This window comes from Ahaetulla prasina, chromosome 12, assembly GCF_028640845.1.
Source record: "Ahaetulla prasina isolate Xishuangbanna chromosome 12, ASM2864084v1, whole genome shotgun sequence".
NCBI lineage: Eukaryota > Metazoa > Chordata > Lepidosauria > Squamata > Colubridae > Ahaetulla > Ahaetulla prasina.
The window spans coordinates 27,150,143-27,169,430 of NC_080550.1; the positions used below are offsets into that span (position 1 = coordinate 27,150,143).

The 19,288-nt window shown below is 40.9% G+C and overlaps 1 protein-coding gene across 2 annotated transcripts; it reads right to left on the bottom strand.

The window, feature by feature from the left end:
* Positions 1 to 727: 727 nt before the first annotated feature.
* On the bottom strand, positions 728 to 18,758 carry UBA2 (ubiquitin like modifier activating enzyme 2). 2 transcript variants are annotated; one of them, XM_058155193.1, is made up of 17 exons: positions 18,534 to 18,758; positions 16,382 to 16,465; positions 15,503 to 15,573; positions 14,868 to 14,932; positions 13,218 to 13,318; positions 12,991 to 13,112; positions 11,633 to 11,700; positions 10,526 to 10,647; positions 8,715 to 8,814; positions 4,558 to 4,718; positions 4,168 to 4,261; positions 3,966 to 4,078; positions 3,729 to 3,884; positions 3,466 to 3,562; positions 2,397 to 2,502; positions 2,060 to 2,187; positions 728 to 1,645 (listed from the first exon to the last, which is right to left on the bottom strand). In XM_058155193.1, exons 1-17 carry the CDS (start codon positions 18,681 to 18,683, stop codon positions 1,455 to 1,457), a joined length of 1,929 nt encoding a protein of 642 aa, XP_058011176.1. In that variant the 5' UTR covers positions 18,684 to 18,758; the 3' UTR covers positions 728 to 1,454. The 2 variants fall into 2 exon arrangements, with proteins under 2 accessions (XP_058011176.1, XP_058011177.1); XM_058155194.1 differs by lacking the exon at positions 18,534 to 18,758 and adding an exon at positions 17,850 to 18,333.
* Between the last annotated feature and the right edge of the window lie 530 nt (positions 18,759 to 19,288).

The window sequence follows — 19,288 nt, forward strand, 5'->3', positions numbered from 1 at the left end:
TGCTTGGGCGGGGGTGGGGTGAGGTTTGGACTAGATGACCTACAAGGTCCCTTACAACTCTGTTAATCTGTTTCTGTAGTTTGAGATTTAGAATGTTGGAAGCTCAAACTTGTCATAGCCTGTAGCAACGTGTTATGGGGATACAGCAACTGTTACATCATTGAATCTGTATGCTGCCTGTCTTACCCTTGACTTTGGGTGGCTAGATTTAACTTAAATGGAGTAGTATCTGAACCCAGTGTATATGAGAGAGATTGAAGAGGGATTATACAAAGCAAAACAAATTGGAAAAACCAAAGATTCATCTGCTCCAACTACTGCCAGGGAACGTAGCCTGTATAAACTTGTGACCTGTTGTAGCAGTTTCATTCTGGCCACATTTTGTAGGTAATAGATGGTCTGGAGCGCTTTCTCCTCTCCTGATTATTAAATGAAACCGGCAGCCCTCTTACTCTACATGCTTATTGTTTAATTAGCTAGAACATCATTTGAATTAACTATGAGATGATGAGAAGTCTTTAGTTGCATCTGCCATCTCCCAAGAGAGAAATGGAATTCCTTTCTGGTGTCACATTCCTTTCTCTCTTTATGGAAACGCATTAATTTTTGCTATCCTTTGCAGTTGGGGATAAGATATCTCCACCTACTTTTCACATTCTGACATAGTGAAATCATTTAAGAAGTTGATTTAAATGCTCTCATGGCAAATAAAGATTTTTTTCTGACAATCAGTGACAAATTTTTTATTTAAAAAAACCCTCCCTTTTCAATGCCAACAAAGAATATTTTTCAAAAGCCCTGCAGTATGTTTGTGGATACTTAAGATCAAAATTAGTACAGTATTATGAAGTCACTTTACAAATCCTCAGGTCAGCACACAGGTGGTTTGTGCAAACAGATGTAGTTTACAGCTGATGTATTTACTTGGTCCATTAGATGGCTGGTAGAGTAGCAGTTAAGTTTTACATAACATCCTATATAAATAATCTGAAACTCTAACACTACACCAACATCCATTTTTCACACAGCAGGCACTACCAGCTGATGGAGTAAATTGTTTTACAGTAATTTACATGGTGTCCAATGACTACGTGAAACACAGCTCACCTTCATTTTCAGATTTAGCTCTGAAGGTGTGACAAATTGCAAGAACTAGGCTAAGAAATGTTTTTTTAAGTCAGAATTGAAATGTTCTGAAAATTTACCAATTGATAACTTTTCACTAAGGTTCCTTTGTTTTCCTTTATCAATTCAGCTTTCAAACATTATAGAGAGCTTAATTTTTGTGACTGTGCTTGAGTGGATAAGATAATCCAGTATATTTCAAATAGCGTACTTGGGAAGATCTAAATGTGACGGAATGACAATGGCAGAGATTCTGCAAATCGGGCTGATGCAGCTATTCACACCTCCCGTCCATTGGCCTTTTGGCACAAGCTCTGGCATGGCAGCCCTCAGTCCAGAGCTATCACATCATCCTGTTTGTCATCTGGCAGCTCCGATCGCATTCGTTTCGCACCGGTGTATTCTTTGTCATCAAGCTTCCTCTTGCGGTTCTTAGTTTCTGTGTCATCGGCATTGTTTGATGAACCTTCTTCAGTCTCAACAATCATAACATCATCATCATCATCTTCATCATCATGAGCTGGAAAAGAAAGAAGCACCATACAGCAAACTGGCTTTTACAGTTCTTTAAAATGCACGTTTACCGGAATCATCTGCATTTTTTATTTCTATCAGTATTTTCTGCTGTTCGAGAACAATCTTTTATGAATATGTCCCAACCTGACATTTGCAGTGAAGGATATGAATTGCTAAACCACTTTAATTCCTAAAATGTCTAACCAAGGAGGGAGGAAGACAAATGGTTGTGAGGACAAGCCCAACCTAGTAGGAAAGAAATTGGTGTAATCCTTACTCAGAGGATTAAGTAAAATCTGTGTTTTATAGAATATTAAAAAAATGTACAAAACTAGTTCTCTTCAAATAGCTTACATTACAACATGCAACATGGCTGCCAAAGCTTCCAAAATACACCAGCAATATTGTTTTTTCTTACCTGTAGATGTTGAGGGCTGTGCTCCGTCATCACTCCCATTGGTGATATTTTTGGTGGACGGTTCTGATTTGGGACCAACGACGTCATCGCCAACAACCTCAAATTCCAAATCTTTTGCAAGGTCTTCGCTGCTCAAAAAGATACAGACAACAATAAGCTTCTATATGGGCATGGCTGCATGGTTAATGAGAAGTGTTTCTGAACCTCCTCTAGGTTCCTGGAATTGCCCAAGAAAAGCCACAGATTTGATCTCTGTACTAGCAAGATCTCTTGTCATTCTTTCGCAGGAATTCTGATTTCAGCAATATCTCATAAAGTTGGATTTGACCTTCCTCACCTGTGTAGCACATTGATCAGTAGGGTATAATCCTGCAGAAAGTCATCCGCTTGCAGCCGAGTGCCGTTTCGAATCCCAAATTCTGACAACGTCTTGTGGTTATTTGCTGTAAGCAAGAAAGGAAATCAGAAAAAGGACACATGCTATTTTTTATGAAAGCAACCTACAAAACTGCTATAATAATCAAACACTTAAGGCTGGTAAAACATTGAATTATAGTCAGTTCTTTGCTTGACTGGAAAAAAATGGGAGATGCATGCACCATATTAGAGATAGGAGCATGGACAAAAGATGTAAAAGTTTTATGGAAGCACCAAAGTCAATGTTTTCAGAATTATTTCTTCCATGACAGCACAAAGAGTTGCTTTAACAGTGACTAAAAATACATTCTTACTCAACCCCATATCTAACTGCAAGCATGTCATCTTCCAGCCCAATAGGCATTCCTCTTTATAGTTCAGCTCAGGATAGAAGGAAAACTTCAGAGCTCTTTCCCATAAACCTCTTTCTCTTTCATTTATCTCTTCCACTTCCATAGTCAGTGTCCAATCCTCATATATCCCTTTCCACTTTTCCCATCGTAAGTACCCTTTTCCTTGCATCTCATACTTCTAGCAAGTATACAAGAAAAATAAATTTGATGCCCAAAGAAACCACTGAAAAAAAGGAATGTCCTTTTTTTCATTTGTATTCATGAATTTTTCCTGCTTTAAAAGTGGCTGAAGAAGGGCAATCGCTCCCTCCACCACTGTTCTCTTTTGCTTCTTGGAAAAGAAGGAGAATAAGGGATGATGACCTGGTTAAGCAGCAAATTTTTCCTTGAGTTAGTTCAGTTGTAAAGGTGGTGAATTGAGAAGAGAATGTTTGCTAAATTAATTATGACCAGAATACAGTGTAATGTGCTTCTCAGAAAAAAACAACAAACCAAGATGTTTGATTCCATTGTCGTGGGATTGGAGTTTGGACTGAATAATACTGATGAAATATAATATATAGAAAGTTGAAAAGTGCTTTTTCCCTTAATGTTTTTTTTTATATTCACCATCCAGTTTTAGCTTTAATTTCATACCTTCAGTTTCTCCTTCTTCTGAAGAGATGAGAATAGTTCCCTTTCCATCTTCTATTTGGACGTCAGGTGCTACCATATTAAATTTCTCTTTAACTATCTGTTAGATAAAAATATACTTTCAGATGCTAAGATTCTTTCTCCCTTTCTCTCTAAATTAAAAACAAGAATGTTAAAAATCAGTCTTGGGGCACAGATTCTGGGGAGGAGCATTCTATCAATGCTGTTCAAGCAGGAATTGAATGGAAAAGGCGCAGCTGACTTACCTTATCTTGCAGTGTTAGAACAGTAACTTTGTGGACATTAAGTTTCACTGTCACTTCTGGTTTACTCGCACAAACATAGCAGTTGGGATTGGGGGGGTCCAGAGCACATGGAACAAGCAACTTCTTTTTGGGATTAGGTTGTTTATTCAGGAAAATCTTAAGAGAAGAACAGGAAACAAACCATGTATTCAGGAGGGCCAAGAAGGAAAGAAAAGTACACAGCTGCACCACACTTACCGCTCTGCACTGCTCAATTTTTCCTGAGAGGATTTTTAGACCCTCCAGCACTATCAGACCAGCTATGATGGCATTTGTGGTAGCTATAGCAGGGATAATGTTTCCTGCCATTGCTGAAAAGGAAGCAAAAATAGGATGCTTTTCTTGTACGTGGAAACGGCACAGCAAATATTTTAAAAAACTCAGGGAAACCAAAACTTACATTTAATATCAAATTTGCTCTTCATGTTCATACTAAAGATATGCATCCTGAGGTTTGCAGCAGAAGTGACAAAATCCATTGCGGAAGGCTCATCCTGTAATCAAGATTCTATCCTTGGTTAACAAGAAAGTATCTATAGCTCCATCAGGAAATATAAAGTTAATTATATGGGTCATTTTTTTCAGTTTCATATATTTTCAAAACCTTTCTCACACATATTTATCCAGTAAAGAACATTTTGATCCATTTATCAGCCTTCAAGTCAGCCTTGGGTTTCATCTTAAATAGCGCTTTCTGGCTCTGTTCAACAGTATACAATGCTACTTCTAAGGAAGCAGGTTGGCTTACTCCTCTGCGTTCAACAGACTCTCAAACATTTGCTGAACTAACCTTATCCCATGTAAGCTCAGCTCCATCACCTTTTTCTGCCAGTTGAACTCTCAGGGTCTCGATGCTCTTAGCGAACAAATGTGCATTGCTCTTTACATCTAAAACCTGCTGGTCCTTGAGGCCCAAAGGAGACTCATTCTGTTGATTAGATGTGCTGTTGTCTTCAGATGGAAAAGGAGAAGAGAATAACTGATCAAATTATTTATTTATTTATTTATTGATTGATTGTTTTGATTTATATACCACCCTTCTCCCAAAGGACTCAGGGCGGTTTACAGCCGAGTAAAATAGGAATATAAAAATTAAGAACATTATTAAAAGACTTATTCAATTTGGCTAACAGCTAAAATTCAATAAAAAACTAAAAACTTAAACTCCATTAAAAACCCCATTAAAACTATTAGGCCAGCCCTGCGCGATGGAACAAGAATGTCTTTAGCTCGCGTCTAAAGGTCCGGAGGTCAGGGAGTTGACGTATCCCTGGCGGTAGCTCGTTCCAGAGGGCAGGAGTCCCCACAGAGAAGGCCCTCCCCCTGGGGGTCGCCAGTCGACATTGTCTGGCCGACGACACCCTGAGGAGGCCCTCCCTATGGGAGCGCACTGGTCGATGGGAGGCATTTGGATAGCGGCAACTATAAATAATTTATAGAAATTATTCTATAAAACATTCTAAACTGAATGCAATCTCATATCAAACATACATTAAGACAACGAAGCTCCCACTCACTCTACTATTACAAACACAAATCACGTCTGAAGCAAATAAACAGCAGCAGTTTCCAGAGTTTCCATGATGTGTGACTCACCTTCTGTTGGAAATGAGCTGCCATTTCAACAGAGAGAAAGTTTGGTGGGTAGGCACAATATTCACCCAAACAGTATCTCAAAATATTGTACTTGTCTTTGATTCTTGGAAGCAGTCTGGGCTTTGGTGACTACTTCCCCTATAAGAGGGATTTCCTTCTGCCCTGACTAGCTTTGTTTAGTTTGGCTCGTGGTTAAGGTGCCAGGCTAGAAAGTGAGTTCCAGTCTCACCTTGGCCATGAAAGCCAGTTGGATAACTTTGGGCCACTCATTCTTTCTCAGTCCAACTCAAATCATAGGATTGTTGTTGTTGTTGTGGGGAAAATAGGAGAAAGGTGTGTTGGGTATGTTTGCTGCCTTGAATTATTTGTAAAAATAATTAAGGTGGTATACAAATAAATGTTTAAATTCCTGATGAGAAGAGGTGGTGGCAGCCCAGGTTGGAGCATCTGAATTGGGGACAGAAGCCTGGAAAGCACAGGGATCTTTGGGCAGGGGTGCTGGGTGGCACTGGTGGAAGATTGAGCTGAAGCAACAGCAATTCCTTGGCTACAGCCTGGTTCCTGCCATGATCCACTCTCTTTTGCTGATAGAGAAAAACGGGCCCTCAAACAGTTGAAGGACAACAGTTCCAATGCTGAGAAGGCAACCAAAAGTGATCTTCACAATGGCCTGATTTGAAACCCCTCTGCTCTGAAAACTTTGTTAACTTGAGGCTTTACTGTACTTAGTATTTTATACGTAACATCTATAAACACAAACATCCTCAACATTTTCACACCAGCACTTGTGAAATGCAAAGAACTCGAGGAAGTCCTTCAATCGATGGTTTTTGATAACTTTGGGGGAAGATTGTTGAGAAAGTGGTCAGTCTGATAAGAACCCTGGAGGAAATGAATCATCTAGATCTGTTCCAGTCCAGTTTCAGGCTGGGATTTAGCGGTTAGTCAGCTTGGGTCACACTTCAACTGTAGATGACCTGGGCTGAAATCAGGATGCAGGTGGTGTCTTTACCCTTGTGCTTTTTGATTTCTCAGTGGCTTCTGAAGCCATCAATCATGCTATTGAGGAAGTGTGCAAGCTTAGTGAAGTGTGCAAACCAGAGTTTGCATGAATGAGGAGAGTGCATCTTTCTATTTCTGCCCTGCCCACTTTCTACAGAAGCACGGTTGGCAGCGTTTTAACAAACTGCATCACTGTTTGGTTTGATGTTAGCAGAGCCTCAGATACAAAGTCCATATGGAGAGTGGTAAGGACAGCTGAGAAGATTATAGGAAGCTTGTTTCCCATTATTCAGGATGCTGCTTTTAAGTGCTATGTGCTTAGAGCTCAAAGCCTTGTTTGAGACCCACGCGCCCACTGTCATGGTCTGTTTCTTCTCCCCTCTGGAAGGTGGTTTTGAAGTATCTATAGCAGGACTGCTAGATTCTGTAAAAGCTTTGTTCATAATGCCATCTATCTTGTAAATTTGCAGGATTCCCCCCCCCCGCCATGTATATGTATACATTTACACTAGATGGTGATGTTTTTGTGTGTCATGTATGTGTGTATATGTATAATAGTTATCTTTTGAGAGCTGAATGCAATGAAATTTCATTTTAATATATGTTGATTTCTACTCAATTCTACTCTACTCTATTCATTTTATTTCTATTTCTATTCTTCTGAGCCAGCCCCATGGGTTAGAGACTGGAAACACTCTCTGAACTAAGTAGTTCTCATTTCCTCTGGGGCTGGTTCCAGTCAACATTGGTTGAGGGGATAAGAGACTCCCTAGGCCCCCCCCTTTGCCCATGGCAAATTAAACAACACTATTGATGACCTGTCTCAAGATCTGGAGGCTGTATGAGTTTGGGTGGTGAACAGGAAGGCTTCAGCTCAAGCTTGACAAGATAATAATAATAATAATAATAATAATAATAATAATAATAATAATAATAATAATAATAATAATAATAATAATAATAATAATAATTATTTAATTTGTATACCACCCTTCTCCCAAAGGACTCAGGGCGGTGAACAACCAAATAAAATGCAAAAAACAAACACATACAATATTAAGAACAAGTTCCTTTGTTTTGGGGCCTGTCAGTTGTAAGCCTAGGACATCTTTGGTGGTGGATGGGGTGGCACTACTCCAAATAGAAACAAGGCCAATCTGGTGGTCCTTTTGATCTTATGACTGTGGCTTGAGGAGGGTGTGTTGCTAGGAAGGCTTTTTTGTGCAACTGCACAAGCAGTTCTTTCTGTCCTTCAAGGCCATTCCCTTTGCCTTCTACAAGAGGGTATTCACTTTGATCATTGGGCAACAATAGCAGCTTGCAATCAGAGCATTTAATATTCTTAAATATTACTCCCATGTTTATCTATGCATCCCATTATTATGTAATATACTGAAAGAAATGTAGATCCTGTGGCTCTACCCCGAGTCATTCATGCCATGGTCACCTCCCAAATGGGCTACTCTAATGCATTCCATATGGGGCTGCTCTTGAAGAGCACCCAGAAGCTGCAGCTGGTGCAAAATGCAATGGCTTAGGCAGTTATGTATAACCCCAGAACCGTCCGTGTCATCCCTCTGCTTCACAAACTGCCTTGGTTGCTTGTCTTCTTCCAATTCAAGGTGCTGGTTATGATCTGTAAAGCCCTATGTAACATGAAGCCAGATTATTTGAGGGACTGCCACTTCCTGGTTATGTCTACTGTACCATCAAGTCCAGCAGAAGGGCACTACGGTGGATTGTGCCTGCCAAGGAGCTTCATCTGGCAGAACCCAAGAGCCTTTTCCGTCATGGCATCCTTCCTGTGGAACATCATTCCTGAGGCGAGATTGGCTCCAACCTGACCTTATGGAAGCTCTTAAAATCTGATTTTGTCATTCAGCTAAGTATTCAATCAAAATATGGAGCCTGCAAAATGTTTTGGAATGCACAAAAACTTAATTACTTTCCCACATTTTATTTTTATAGTTTTTAACCAGTTTAGTTGTAGTTTGATGGTTTTGTTTTCAATTGTTTTGATGGTTTGTTTTTTGTGAAATTGTGTGTGATAGCCAGTCACGTATATGAGATGGCCGGCTGTGGACATTAAATAAATAAAAATGATTGTATTTTCTTTTTTGATGTTTTTTATTTGTTACCACTCAAAGTCCTTTGGAAGTTGGATGGCATAAAGATTTAAAGAGCAACTTGTCAAATTCAAATTGGCATGATAATAGCCTTCAAACAAATATTCTGCGATCAGCACTAAATAAATGATGTAAATACACATATCAGTTCTGCTGGAGGCCAGTATTGAAATACTGTTTGGCTGATTCAGTTATTTTCAACTTTTAATCTAAAAACGCTTACCTTGATTTTGTATTTCATTCCAGTCCAGAGGAATAGGAGGCTTCCTTTTTCTCCAGAGCTTATCCATTGTTAAAAGATACCTGATATCATCTTTGAAAAGCTAGAAAACCAGATTTGGAAAGGAAGCTTAATATTAAGTGATGCTCTTACTTGCTAGAAATATTAACAGCTCTCTGGTTAGAGCTGATTGGGAATATTAGCAACAGAACTCTTTCAAAGATACGCTGAATCTTGACATTTGCTGATAATAATAAATTCCTGGAATATCTGAAATTGCTGAGTGCAATTTTGTGTAAATTTGATAAAGACAGCAAAATTAGTAAACATGCTGTATTCTATTTGTGAACACTAAAGGTTGGAGATGCAGTCATTGGTATACAGAGAGAAGAGAAGTGGGGAGAGCACACAGCCTTGGGGGGCCCCTGTGCTAATTGTACAGGTATTTGATGTGAACTTGCTTAGCTTCACCTGCTGCTTCCTGTTTGTTAGGAAGCTTGTGATCCACTTACAAGTCTGTTCCGGTACCTGTAGCTGGTTTAGCTTAGTTAGAAGAATGTCTGGAATGATGGTATTGAATGCTGAACTAAAGTCTACAAAGAGGACCCTTGCATAGGACTTTGGAGAGTCAAGATGTTGTAGGATGTAGTGCAGAGCCATACTAACAGCATCATCTGTTGATCTATTTGCTTGGTATGCAAATTGCAAGGGGTCTAACAGTGGATCCGTGATGGTTTTCAAGTAGGAAAGCACTAGCCTTTCAAAGGTTTTCATGACTACATATATATTTTTATTTTATTTTATTTATATATTATATAGACACTTCCAAGACACTTCCAATTTTACGCGGAAGAAAACCCGAATAACCAAAGACCTATATATAAATAAATAAATAAATAAATAAATAAATAAATAAATATATATATATATATATATATATATATATATATATATATATATATATATATATATAAATAATAATTATATTTTATTTATATACATATATATATTTTTCATGGCTACATATATATAAATACATATATTACTACATACTAATAAAGGTCATGTCAATCCCCACCTTATCCCACTGCACTCCTCAGGTATAGAGTACGGCCCCCAGACCAAAAACGGTCCTCTCACCTGATATAAACATTTGTCCACATAATCCCTCCTTGCTATTTTAGCAGCTTTCCCTTCTCAAATGTGCAGCCTGTGACTATGAAAAACAGCACCCTTTCTAAAACAACATGGAGAGTGTGAATGCAGCTGGGAGCCTTTGGAGTTTTAGCATTCCTATACCAGCGCAGAAGGAAGAGGATGGTGAGGGAGCAAGGCAAATACAGCTTCGTGTGTGTGTGCCCACTACTTGTGCAACTGGAGCTGCGAGTGCATGCCTGCCACTTGTGCAGCCTGATTCCAAACAGGCTGCAGCCTTCTACTGGGCCCTGGCCCTGGCGAGCCCTGTTTTACAGTATGGAAACAGCCTCCTTTCTCTTAAATATCCCTGATCAAAACTGGCAATGCCCCACAGCAACCATGCTGGGCTATATAGATTTACCAGGTCTAGAGGACAGGGGATATACTCGTTTTCACCTTTCAAAAGAATACATCACTAATTGATACACTGAAGTGCTTTACAATTTTAATTTTTTTAAAATGTAGAACTTTTTAAAATTAAAAACTGATGACGACCGTGGTACGTTTCCTTTAATTTCATCACTACTTCCTAGTATGCAAATAGGCCCGATGGAAATCAGTCCACAGTTGTTGTTTTTCTTCAGCTTGTTCAAAGATAAACACAGAGTCTGCCCTACCTTAGTGAAAAGCTTAACTGCGTCATAGCCTGTGGATTTAGCCCATTCCTTCGTTGAAACCCGTTTGATGTCCCCATCCTCATTTGAGGCTCTTGCTCTAGCCTCTGCTTCTGCTGGTTCCCCTGTCAACAATGGAACATTTCACAATCATTACTAAGATATTTTGCCCAAGATCTTTTACTAGGCAAAGAGCAGATACTTCTTAGGAAGACAGCCCACACAGGTGAGTGCGGATATCGTTCAGATAAGTTTGGCTGGACATATGAGATATTCTCAAGACATGTTACATTCTGCATTTCCTGCGTTGGATGAGGACAGCACATTTTTCTCCTTCTGTCCTGGTCACTTTCTACAGAGACATGATTAAGAGCATTTTAACAAGTGTCCCAGTGTTTGGTTTGGTGGCTGCAGTGCCTCAAATAGAAAGTCTATACAAAGAGTGATAAGGACATTGGAGAAGATTATAGGAAGCTTGCTTCTGTCATTCAGGATATTACTTAATAAGCACTATGTGCTTAGAGCTCAAAGCATTGTTAGAAACACCACACACCCACTTCACGGTCTGCTTTTGTTTCTCCCCTTTGGGAGAAGGTTTTGAAGTATTTCTAGTGCAATTACCAGATTCTGTAACAGCTTTGCTTCCTATGCCATCTGCCTGGTAAACTTGGAAGATTCATTCTTCTCACCATGTACATGTATACATCCGAACTAGACTGTGTTGTTTCTCTGTGTCATAGAATAGTAATATATGTGGGTAGATGCATAATTTTACAGTTTATTTACCCTGTCATATTTATGTAGTGTATATTGGAGGTGGTGACCTTTTGAGATCTGCATGCAACTAAATTTCCTTTTAATGTATGCCGATTAGTGTACACTCAAAGTGACAAAAAAGTTATTCTAAGTCTTCTTAATCCACACCTTTTAAGGAAAGGGCTAAGATTTGAATGGTCTGGAGAGAGACGATTTTGTGGCAAGGAAAACGGAACAGCCTTGGTTTGCCCTCTGGGAAAAAAGCCTGGTGAGAAGCAGTGAAAGGTTCTGGGCCTCCAACAGGCAGAGTAAAGGGCTCATTTACTCAAGAACAAAGAAGGATTTCACACTTACACGAAGCTTCAGGATCAGCTCTATCAGGAGACACCTCTTGATCAGCATCTTCTTCTCCAAACAGTTGGCTGGAGGTTCAAACACACAAGATACACAATTTCACCGAGAACAAAGGATGTGAATACGCACATAAGCTTATCATCTCCCCGCCCCCAGCCCCCAAATACAGCATTTGTAAGAGCAATTATCCTTTTGGTTTATAGGAATGTTTGCTGACTTTAGTCCAACTTAACAACTATGTCACATCGTTTTAAGAAGGAGAGAGAAAACCTTCACAGTAAGAGTTAGAGATACTGTGTGTCCAAGTCAGTCTTGATCTGCATTCAAATATTATTCAGCAATCCTTGACTTATAGTTTGTTTAATGATAGTTCAAGTTATGACAGCCTCGGAAAAAGTGATTTATGACCCACCCTTGAAGTTACAAGCATTGCACCATTCCTGGAGTCACAACTGAAGTTTGGGTGCTTGGCAACCGGCTCCCATTTACAACAGTTGCAGCATCTTGTAGTCAAATGATCACGATTTGCAACCTTCCCAGTAGACAAGACAAGCAAAGTCAATTGGGGAAGATGGATTTGCTTAATGACTATGTGATTCACTTAACAACATGCTTAACTGCAGTGGTAAAATCAGGTCTGCTTACCTGATGACTCTCATAACAATTGTCTGCTTAGTGACTGAAATTTCAGTTCCAATTGTGGTCATAAATCAAGGATTACCAGTAAGAAACCTTCCTCTTTTACAAAGCAGTCTATTATCTCCTCCAAGTTCTATCCTCAAATATATTTGTTGTTAAGGAAGACACTCTGGCATTGTTGGAATTTGCTTTCCTCCAATTTAATCCATTATTTCATGCAGTGACAAAGACATGTTTTGGTCTTCTATAGGTCATCCTTGGAGGAGTTTCACAAGTGTCCCCATATCCTTCTCAGAGTTGTCTTCTCAAGGCCAAAAGTACCGCTTTCCTCGATCTTTCTTAAGGATCATTCTTTGAACCACTTCCAAATTATCTGATGCATTATTAATAAAGAACAGACTGCAACTACTGGAATTTGTCCAAAAGGGCTCTGCTGGTTATTCATCACTCAATGCAACTGTTAGAGAAAGAATCTCTGAAGAATTATTACAGAAATGTCAGAGAAGTTTCCATAGGAAACAGGCACTCTTGGCAGCTGCAACTGAACAGGACGGGATAATGTGTTAACTGTAACAATCTGTTACGTCCAGGTTTCTTCTATAAGATGGGCTCATCCACACAATAGTCCAAGCCGATAAATCTACATAAACCAGGTAAGGAACTCTTCTGAACTTTGCAAGAGAAGAATGACATTTTTCCCTTCAAGAGAGGCTGCTTACTTGAATAAATACTTTGCCCACACAATGCAGTGGATGGGTTCAGAAGGAGTGTTCCGAATGGTGCAGCCTGGAAACGTTTTCTGGGTTGGTTTAGGATGACATTCATAACACTCTGTCACTCCCTAGTGAAGAAAAAAAATCAGAAAAAAATTACTGCAGAGTGAGTATGGATACATTTTGAGGATTATAATGCTGCAGCACCAGAGACCAGAAAGACAATATCTTACCTTTTTGATAACGGTGACTTGCCCAAGATAGCCCGCGGTCCCACTTTCTATAAGAGGGATATCAGCAGCCAAACACATCCTGTTCACATGGTTACGGGCAGCTGTGTAAAGAGATGACCATTACTGATTTCCAAGAACCAAAAGAGCTAGCTTCAATACTGATGTATTTCTCCTGAAAGTACAGTGATGTCAGTCCTACAAGATTGACTTGACTAAAATAGCTGCCTTCCAATATTTGAGGGGCTTCACAAAAAGGTGGTCAGCCTATTTTCCAAAGCACCTGAGGGCAAACGAGAAGTAAAGTGTGGAACACTATCAAAAGAAGAGATCCAACTTAGAATTAAGGACAAATTTCCTGACAGTGAGAACAATTCATCAATGAAATGGCTTGCCTCCAGAAGTTGTAAGTGCTCCATCACTGGAGGTTTTCCAAGAAGACTGAAGAACCATTTGTCTGGAATGGTATAGGGTCTCCTGCTCAAACAGGGGGTTGGACTAGAAGACCTCCAAGGTCCCTTCCAACTTTGTTATTCTAATTTTTTTCTAGAAACCTATGCCATTGTTGAGGGTTGGTGCCTATAGAAGGGGTGGCATGATGGACTACAGTAACGTAGCAGTTTCTAGAAAGGAGGGAGCACATTCCAAGAAAGGGTGCCTGACAAGAAGCAACAATCCAGAGCTGGATAGGAGACAAGAGGAAGAGATTTAGGATAGCCACTTCCTAGAATATCTCCCAGAATAGATCCCTTACAGCAGTGATGGCGAACCTTTTCGGCACCAAGTGCCCAAACCAGAATGCCCGTGCGTGCCGGAAATCCGAAGACCAGCTGACCAGTGCGCATGTGCACACCGAAACTACAAGAGCAGCTGGCAACACCACACATGCCGACAGAAAGGGGTCTGAGTGCCACGTCTGGCACGAGTACCATAGGTTCGCCATTACAGCCTTAGAGCAAGATTAATATCGGTTTAGTCTGATAAGATTCGGTCTATTTGATGGAAGCAAATAATAAACTGAATTTTGACTGATTGTTCTATGTCATTTTTTGGGCAGAGCTTGACAGCCTTATAGATCAGGACTGTTTTTTTGTAACCAATCTAACAGGTCTGAATGTGCTTCTGTCCTCCCTCCCTTTATCTTTGTGTGATAAAGCAATAGGCCTTATATGCCGCTTCACAGCCCTCTCTAAGCAGTTTACAGAGTCACCCTATTGCCCCCAACAATCTGAGTCCTCATCGAGCCTGGTGAGATGCAAACTGTTGAACTGTAAGCAGCCGGCAGTCAGCAGAAGTAGCCTGCAGTACTGCATTCTAACCACTGTGCCACCACCACGGCTCTTTAGGGGAGGGGCTTGTCTGATATTTTTGTCAAATTAATTTCTGACTACTGCATGAGCAGCAGTTCTTCTGTCCTTCAAGGCCATTCCCTAGGCAGAGGATATTGTTCACTTTGATCACTGGGCAACAATTAAATTAGCAGCTTGCAATCAGAGCATTTAACATTAACTTTTAAATATTACTCTCATGTCTATCTATGCATCCCATCTTATTATGAAATACATTGAAAGAGATATAGAGAATATTTGAGGTTATAAATGTGTTTGTGTGTGGGATCCATTTAAAAATGTAAGATGCAAAGAGATATCTCACCTCTGTTATCTAAGGCATTCATTACTAGGGTGAATTGTCGAAAAAATTCCACATTATAATCAGGGCTGCAGAAAAAGAGCACATATCTGTTTTAATTAAGTGTGTCAAATGAAACATTTGAATACAATCTTTTCCAAACATCAAATCCCTAGGCTTGTAATTCCACTGGTTACCAGTCCATTACACAAAGTAATTCAAAAATACTTTCAGTTAATACATCAAAACAGTTTGAAGAAAAATAAAATGATTTATTTCAGGGTGGAAGGGTAATTGATAGAAGATTGCTGCTCTTTCCACAACCTTTTTTCTTTAAGCAAAAAGCTAGTTAGGGTCCAAAAAAGCATTTTCTTTACTGAATAAAATTGACTGTGTTATATCTAGGCAGATGTCTAGTGAAATCTATCTTTGGTTGGAATATGTACAGCTGACGATGAGGCTTCAGTCGCTATCACGTATTCTATGTTACCAAATCAGAATTAAGTAGAAAAAGAAAATTCAAATGGTATGATATATTACAATGCTTCAAGTTATGGAAGAAACCGAGTTATGTGTGTGACAAACATAAATTATTTCCAAAAAACAGACATTTTTTTAAAAAAAGCACTAAAAAACTTAAGAACAAGAATCAGGCATACTTCATAATGCTGTCATGATAAGCAATAATATTAGCTTGTTGGTGAAATTGTAGCACACTTTCCTTGGCAACCTGCAAGAGATCAAGAAAACATATTGATACTCAAGAACCATTTAAATATAAATGCTGTACAGTAAGTCGAAATGACCTTATGGATATTTAATAATTCTACAGGACAAATAGGCAGACACAACCAAACCGAGATGAAAAACAAAAGATTGGTGTATACACACTTAGGGATAGCAGTCCTTTCCAGTGACTTGGTCATTAAGCAAAATAGTTGCTACATGAACAGGTGGGAGAGGGAAAGAGAGATACTGCAAAGATCACTGGCAGAAGTGGTAGAATAACAACTTTATCATCCAAAAGCTAGAGAAAGGAACTAGTGGGTCAGCTATATTGGACTACATTCTTACTAACAGATATGAATTAATAGAGGCACCAACGCAAAAGGAGCTGTGCACGCACCCCCGCCTGCCACTTGCGCAGCCCAGTTCCGAATGGGCCGCATCACAATACCAAACCACAGTTCGGGGGTTGGGGACCCCTATTCTAAGTCCTAAACAACTTATGATTTTACTTAGTGCCCAGATCTGGATGGCTTTGGAGGTGCAATTTTTTTTGTTTGCTTTTTAAACGTATTTTTATTTCTTATTTACTTACTTTTAACACAATGTTAGACACCAAAAGCTGCAATACGTGAGTTAGAAAGGCACAAAACTGAATAAAATGGATATTTAAGAAACTGTTGTCCAATGAAAAATGCAGAGGAACAAATGGATATGATTTCTTAAGAGAGAGGGAGGGAGGATATAAATGGTCAATAATTTGAATTAGCTGAAAAATGTAAGAAACTACATATACTTAGGATTCCACTTACCTGAGCTTTTGATCTCCCAACATGCTTCTTTTGAAACAAGAACTGCCTGTTGAGATTACTGACATCAATGGTATCCAGATCAATCTAGAAATATAGTACTTGTAGTTACCAGATTTATTCAGATGAATTAACAAAAGTGTATTTTATGCATATCAGATATCAATTCTGTAGTCATTGAATGAGGAAGGACCCAGAGATAGATCACCCCTTTGCTTTCAACTCAGTCTTCTCCAAAAACGCAGCTAGAAACTATTTCATGTTAAAAGCTGAACACCAATCTGGATTCGGGTCATTGTGGAATACAAATTATTAAATTAAGAAATAGTATTTCTCAATCAATTCTCAATATTTTCAACTGCCTGCTTCAATTAGCAGTCCAAGATCAGAAAAGAATATATATCACACAATATTGTCTGTTATGTGCACAACAATCTTATATATCCATGAGTGTCAAATGGATCTCTTTGTATTCTGAAGGTTTCATGTAGGTACTTTGATAATCCCATAATTATTGGAATGCAAACAGAATGAACTGGGTTCAGGTTTAGTCATACTTAAACGAGAATAACTGAAATCAGTGAGACTAATTAGAATTAGAATTCTTTATTGGCCAAGTGTGATTGGACACACAAGGAATTTGTCTGTGGTGCATATGTTCTCAGTGCACATCAGTGGATTTGCCCCCTACCATAATTAAACCTGTACCCAACCTATTGCATATTAAAAATATATAGATCTATTTTCTAGCTTTTACTTTGCAATAATCAACAAGTAATAATTTATTTTCCTTTGCATTATAAAATAAGTTCAATTGCCTGTTCTACTATTATGTCCTGGTGAACTCAAATTATAGAATGAGATTAATCAAGAAAACATAGCTAAATTAAGTTTTATTAGCAGAAAAATATGTTACCTGTACCCATCCCATACACTTATCTAAGCCAGAAATATAGGATATAGCAGTTTAATTTATGGATCTCTGAAAATATTATTTGAAATCCTCCACAATTTTTGTATTCTTTCTTTATATTGAAATTTTAAGTATTTTATATTTCCTGCATACCCCAAGCCCTTCTGTGAAAACATTAATTCTCTATTCTTTTACAATTAGGCGCTACCAAATACACAGTACACAAACACTGAAACAGACTCCTCCCAATATTAAGGAGTTTTGCAAAAAAAACCAAAACAGCTGACCCTTCAACTTTGCAGGGAATCTATTTTAAAGAGTTGTATTCACAGCAATAAATAGCTCAATTATGAATTGACAATCCTGCAGCAACCACAGCCAAACTAAGGATAAAGGCCCATTAAATGCATTCATACAAGGTCTCTTTTTGTGTTAACTGCAATGTACAAATCCAAGAAAAAGGGGTTAATGTATAACAAAGTTAGCTATCTTGCGCAAACTTTCATAGGATCTCATAAGTACCCAATCAATAAAGAGAATAAGACCTCAGATACCAACAGAAACACTGAGCTCCAAATACGAATCACTCCTCTAACATTAAGTCCCCGACAGAAGCCGCTCTTTTTCTTTGTCGTTTCCAGGCTCTGAAGGTAGCCTGCTCTCTTACAGGGAGGCTCCACCGTCAGCAGCCACCCCACGCAAAGAAGAACCGCTCGTGAGACGCGGCGGCAAAAGTCTTGTCAGATGGGCTCCAAATCCCTCAGGGCGGCTGCGGGCGGGCGGGCGGGCGGGCGGGCGCTCCCTCTTGCATCTCGCCCGGCCCTGAGACGGGAGCCGCCAACAAAGGAGAGCCCGGAGGCGGCCCAGGGATCGCGAGGCCCTCCGGCGTCCGGGCCCCGCGAGGGAGGCCGGTTCCCCGCGGGCAGCCCCCCCCCCCCACCATTCCAGCGTCCCTGCTTGGGTGCTCTGAGGAGCCCCGGAGGGCTAACCGGGCACCCGAGGCCGCCTTCCCTCCAGAGGGCCCGCCGGGCGGCCTGCGCGCTCACAGCCGCCACTCCGGCAGAGAGAGAGAGAGAGAGAGGCTCCCCCCCGCGCGCCGCCATCAAGCCCCGCCCCTCCCGCGGGGGGGGGAGGCGCGTATGTGGAACGCGAGCGGCCCGAAGGCGCCAAGCAGCGCGAGCGCCCCCCGCCCCCCCCCCCCCGCGCCCGCCCTCCCGCCATCGCGCCTCCAAGGCCTCTCACCACGTCGATGTGGGCGAATCCGGTGAGCACCAGGTCCTTGAGGAGCTCGCAGCCGATGCCGCCGGCGCCCACCACCAGCACCCGCGCGGAAGCCACGGACTGGGCCAGCTCCCCCTGCAGGGCCAGGGCCGCCGCCGCCGCCGCCGCCATCCCAGCACTGAGGAAGCGAGCGGGAAAAAGGGACGGCGAGGGGCTCCAGCCAGGCGCCGCGCATGCGCCGCTCCTCAGGCCGCCTCCGGCGACCGTCACCATAGAGCGGGAAGCGCATTCGCAGAGCGGCCGCTCCCCCTGGCTGAGCGGTTACCCCTAGCGGCTGGCGGGCGGGACTGCGGCTCCCTTAGCCGTTCGCGGCGAAGGGCGCCCGGCTGGAGGGGCCCCGCGCTGTTCTAGTCCAGGGCTCTGCAAACTTGACTCTTTTAAGCCAGGAAGACTTCAACTCCCAGCTTTGCTGGCTAGGGAATTCTGGGAGTTGAAGTCCTCCGCGCTTAAAAGAGCCAAGTTTGCAGAGCCCTGGACTAGAAGCTAAGAGCGTTTCCCCACCCAGCAGTGCTTTACACCCAAGATACTTATTGACCGGTGTTGTCTGGCTGTATTAGCCTCCATCTTTCTCACCTGCCTTCTGCCTGCACCTTAGCTAAGCTATTCCTGTTTCTGTGTCGGATGTCAGGGTTCCAAGGAACATCCCCAACAAAATAAAGCTCTGAGGCTTGAGGTTCCTCAATGTTCCAATTTATTAGAGATGTCATGTTGGCACA

What these genes read in the sequence shown, in the direction of transcription:
- UBA2 (XM_058155193.1), bottom strand. Translation starts at nt 18,683, where the DNA reads ATGGCGGCGGCGGCGGCGGCGGCCCTGGCCCTGCAGGGGGAGCTGGCC. An exon ending in GATTCGCCCACATCGACGTG is followed by an intron (nt 16,466 to 18,533) that starts GTGAGAGGCCTT and finishes CTATATTTCTAG; the next exon opens with ATTGATCTGGATACCATTGA. An exon ending in CTGATCAATGTGCTACACAG is followed by an intron (nt 2,188 to 2,396) that starts GTGAGGAAGGTC and finishes CTTTTTGAGCAG; the next exon opens with CGAAGACCTTGCAAAAGATT.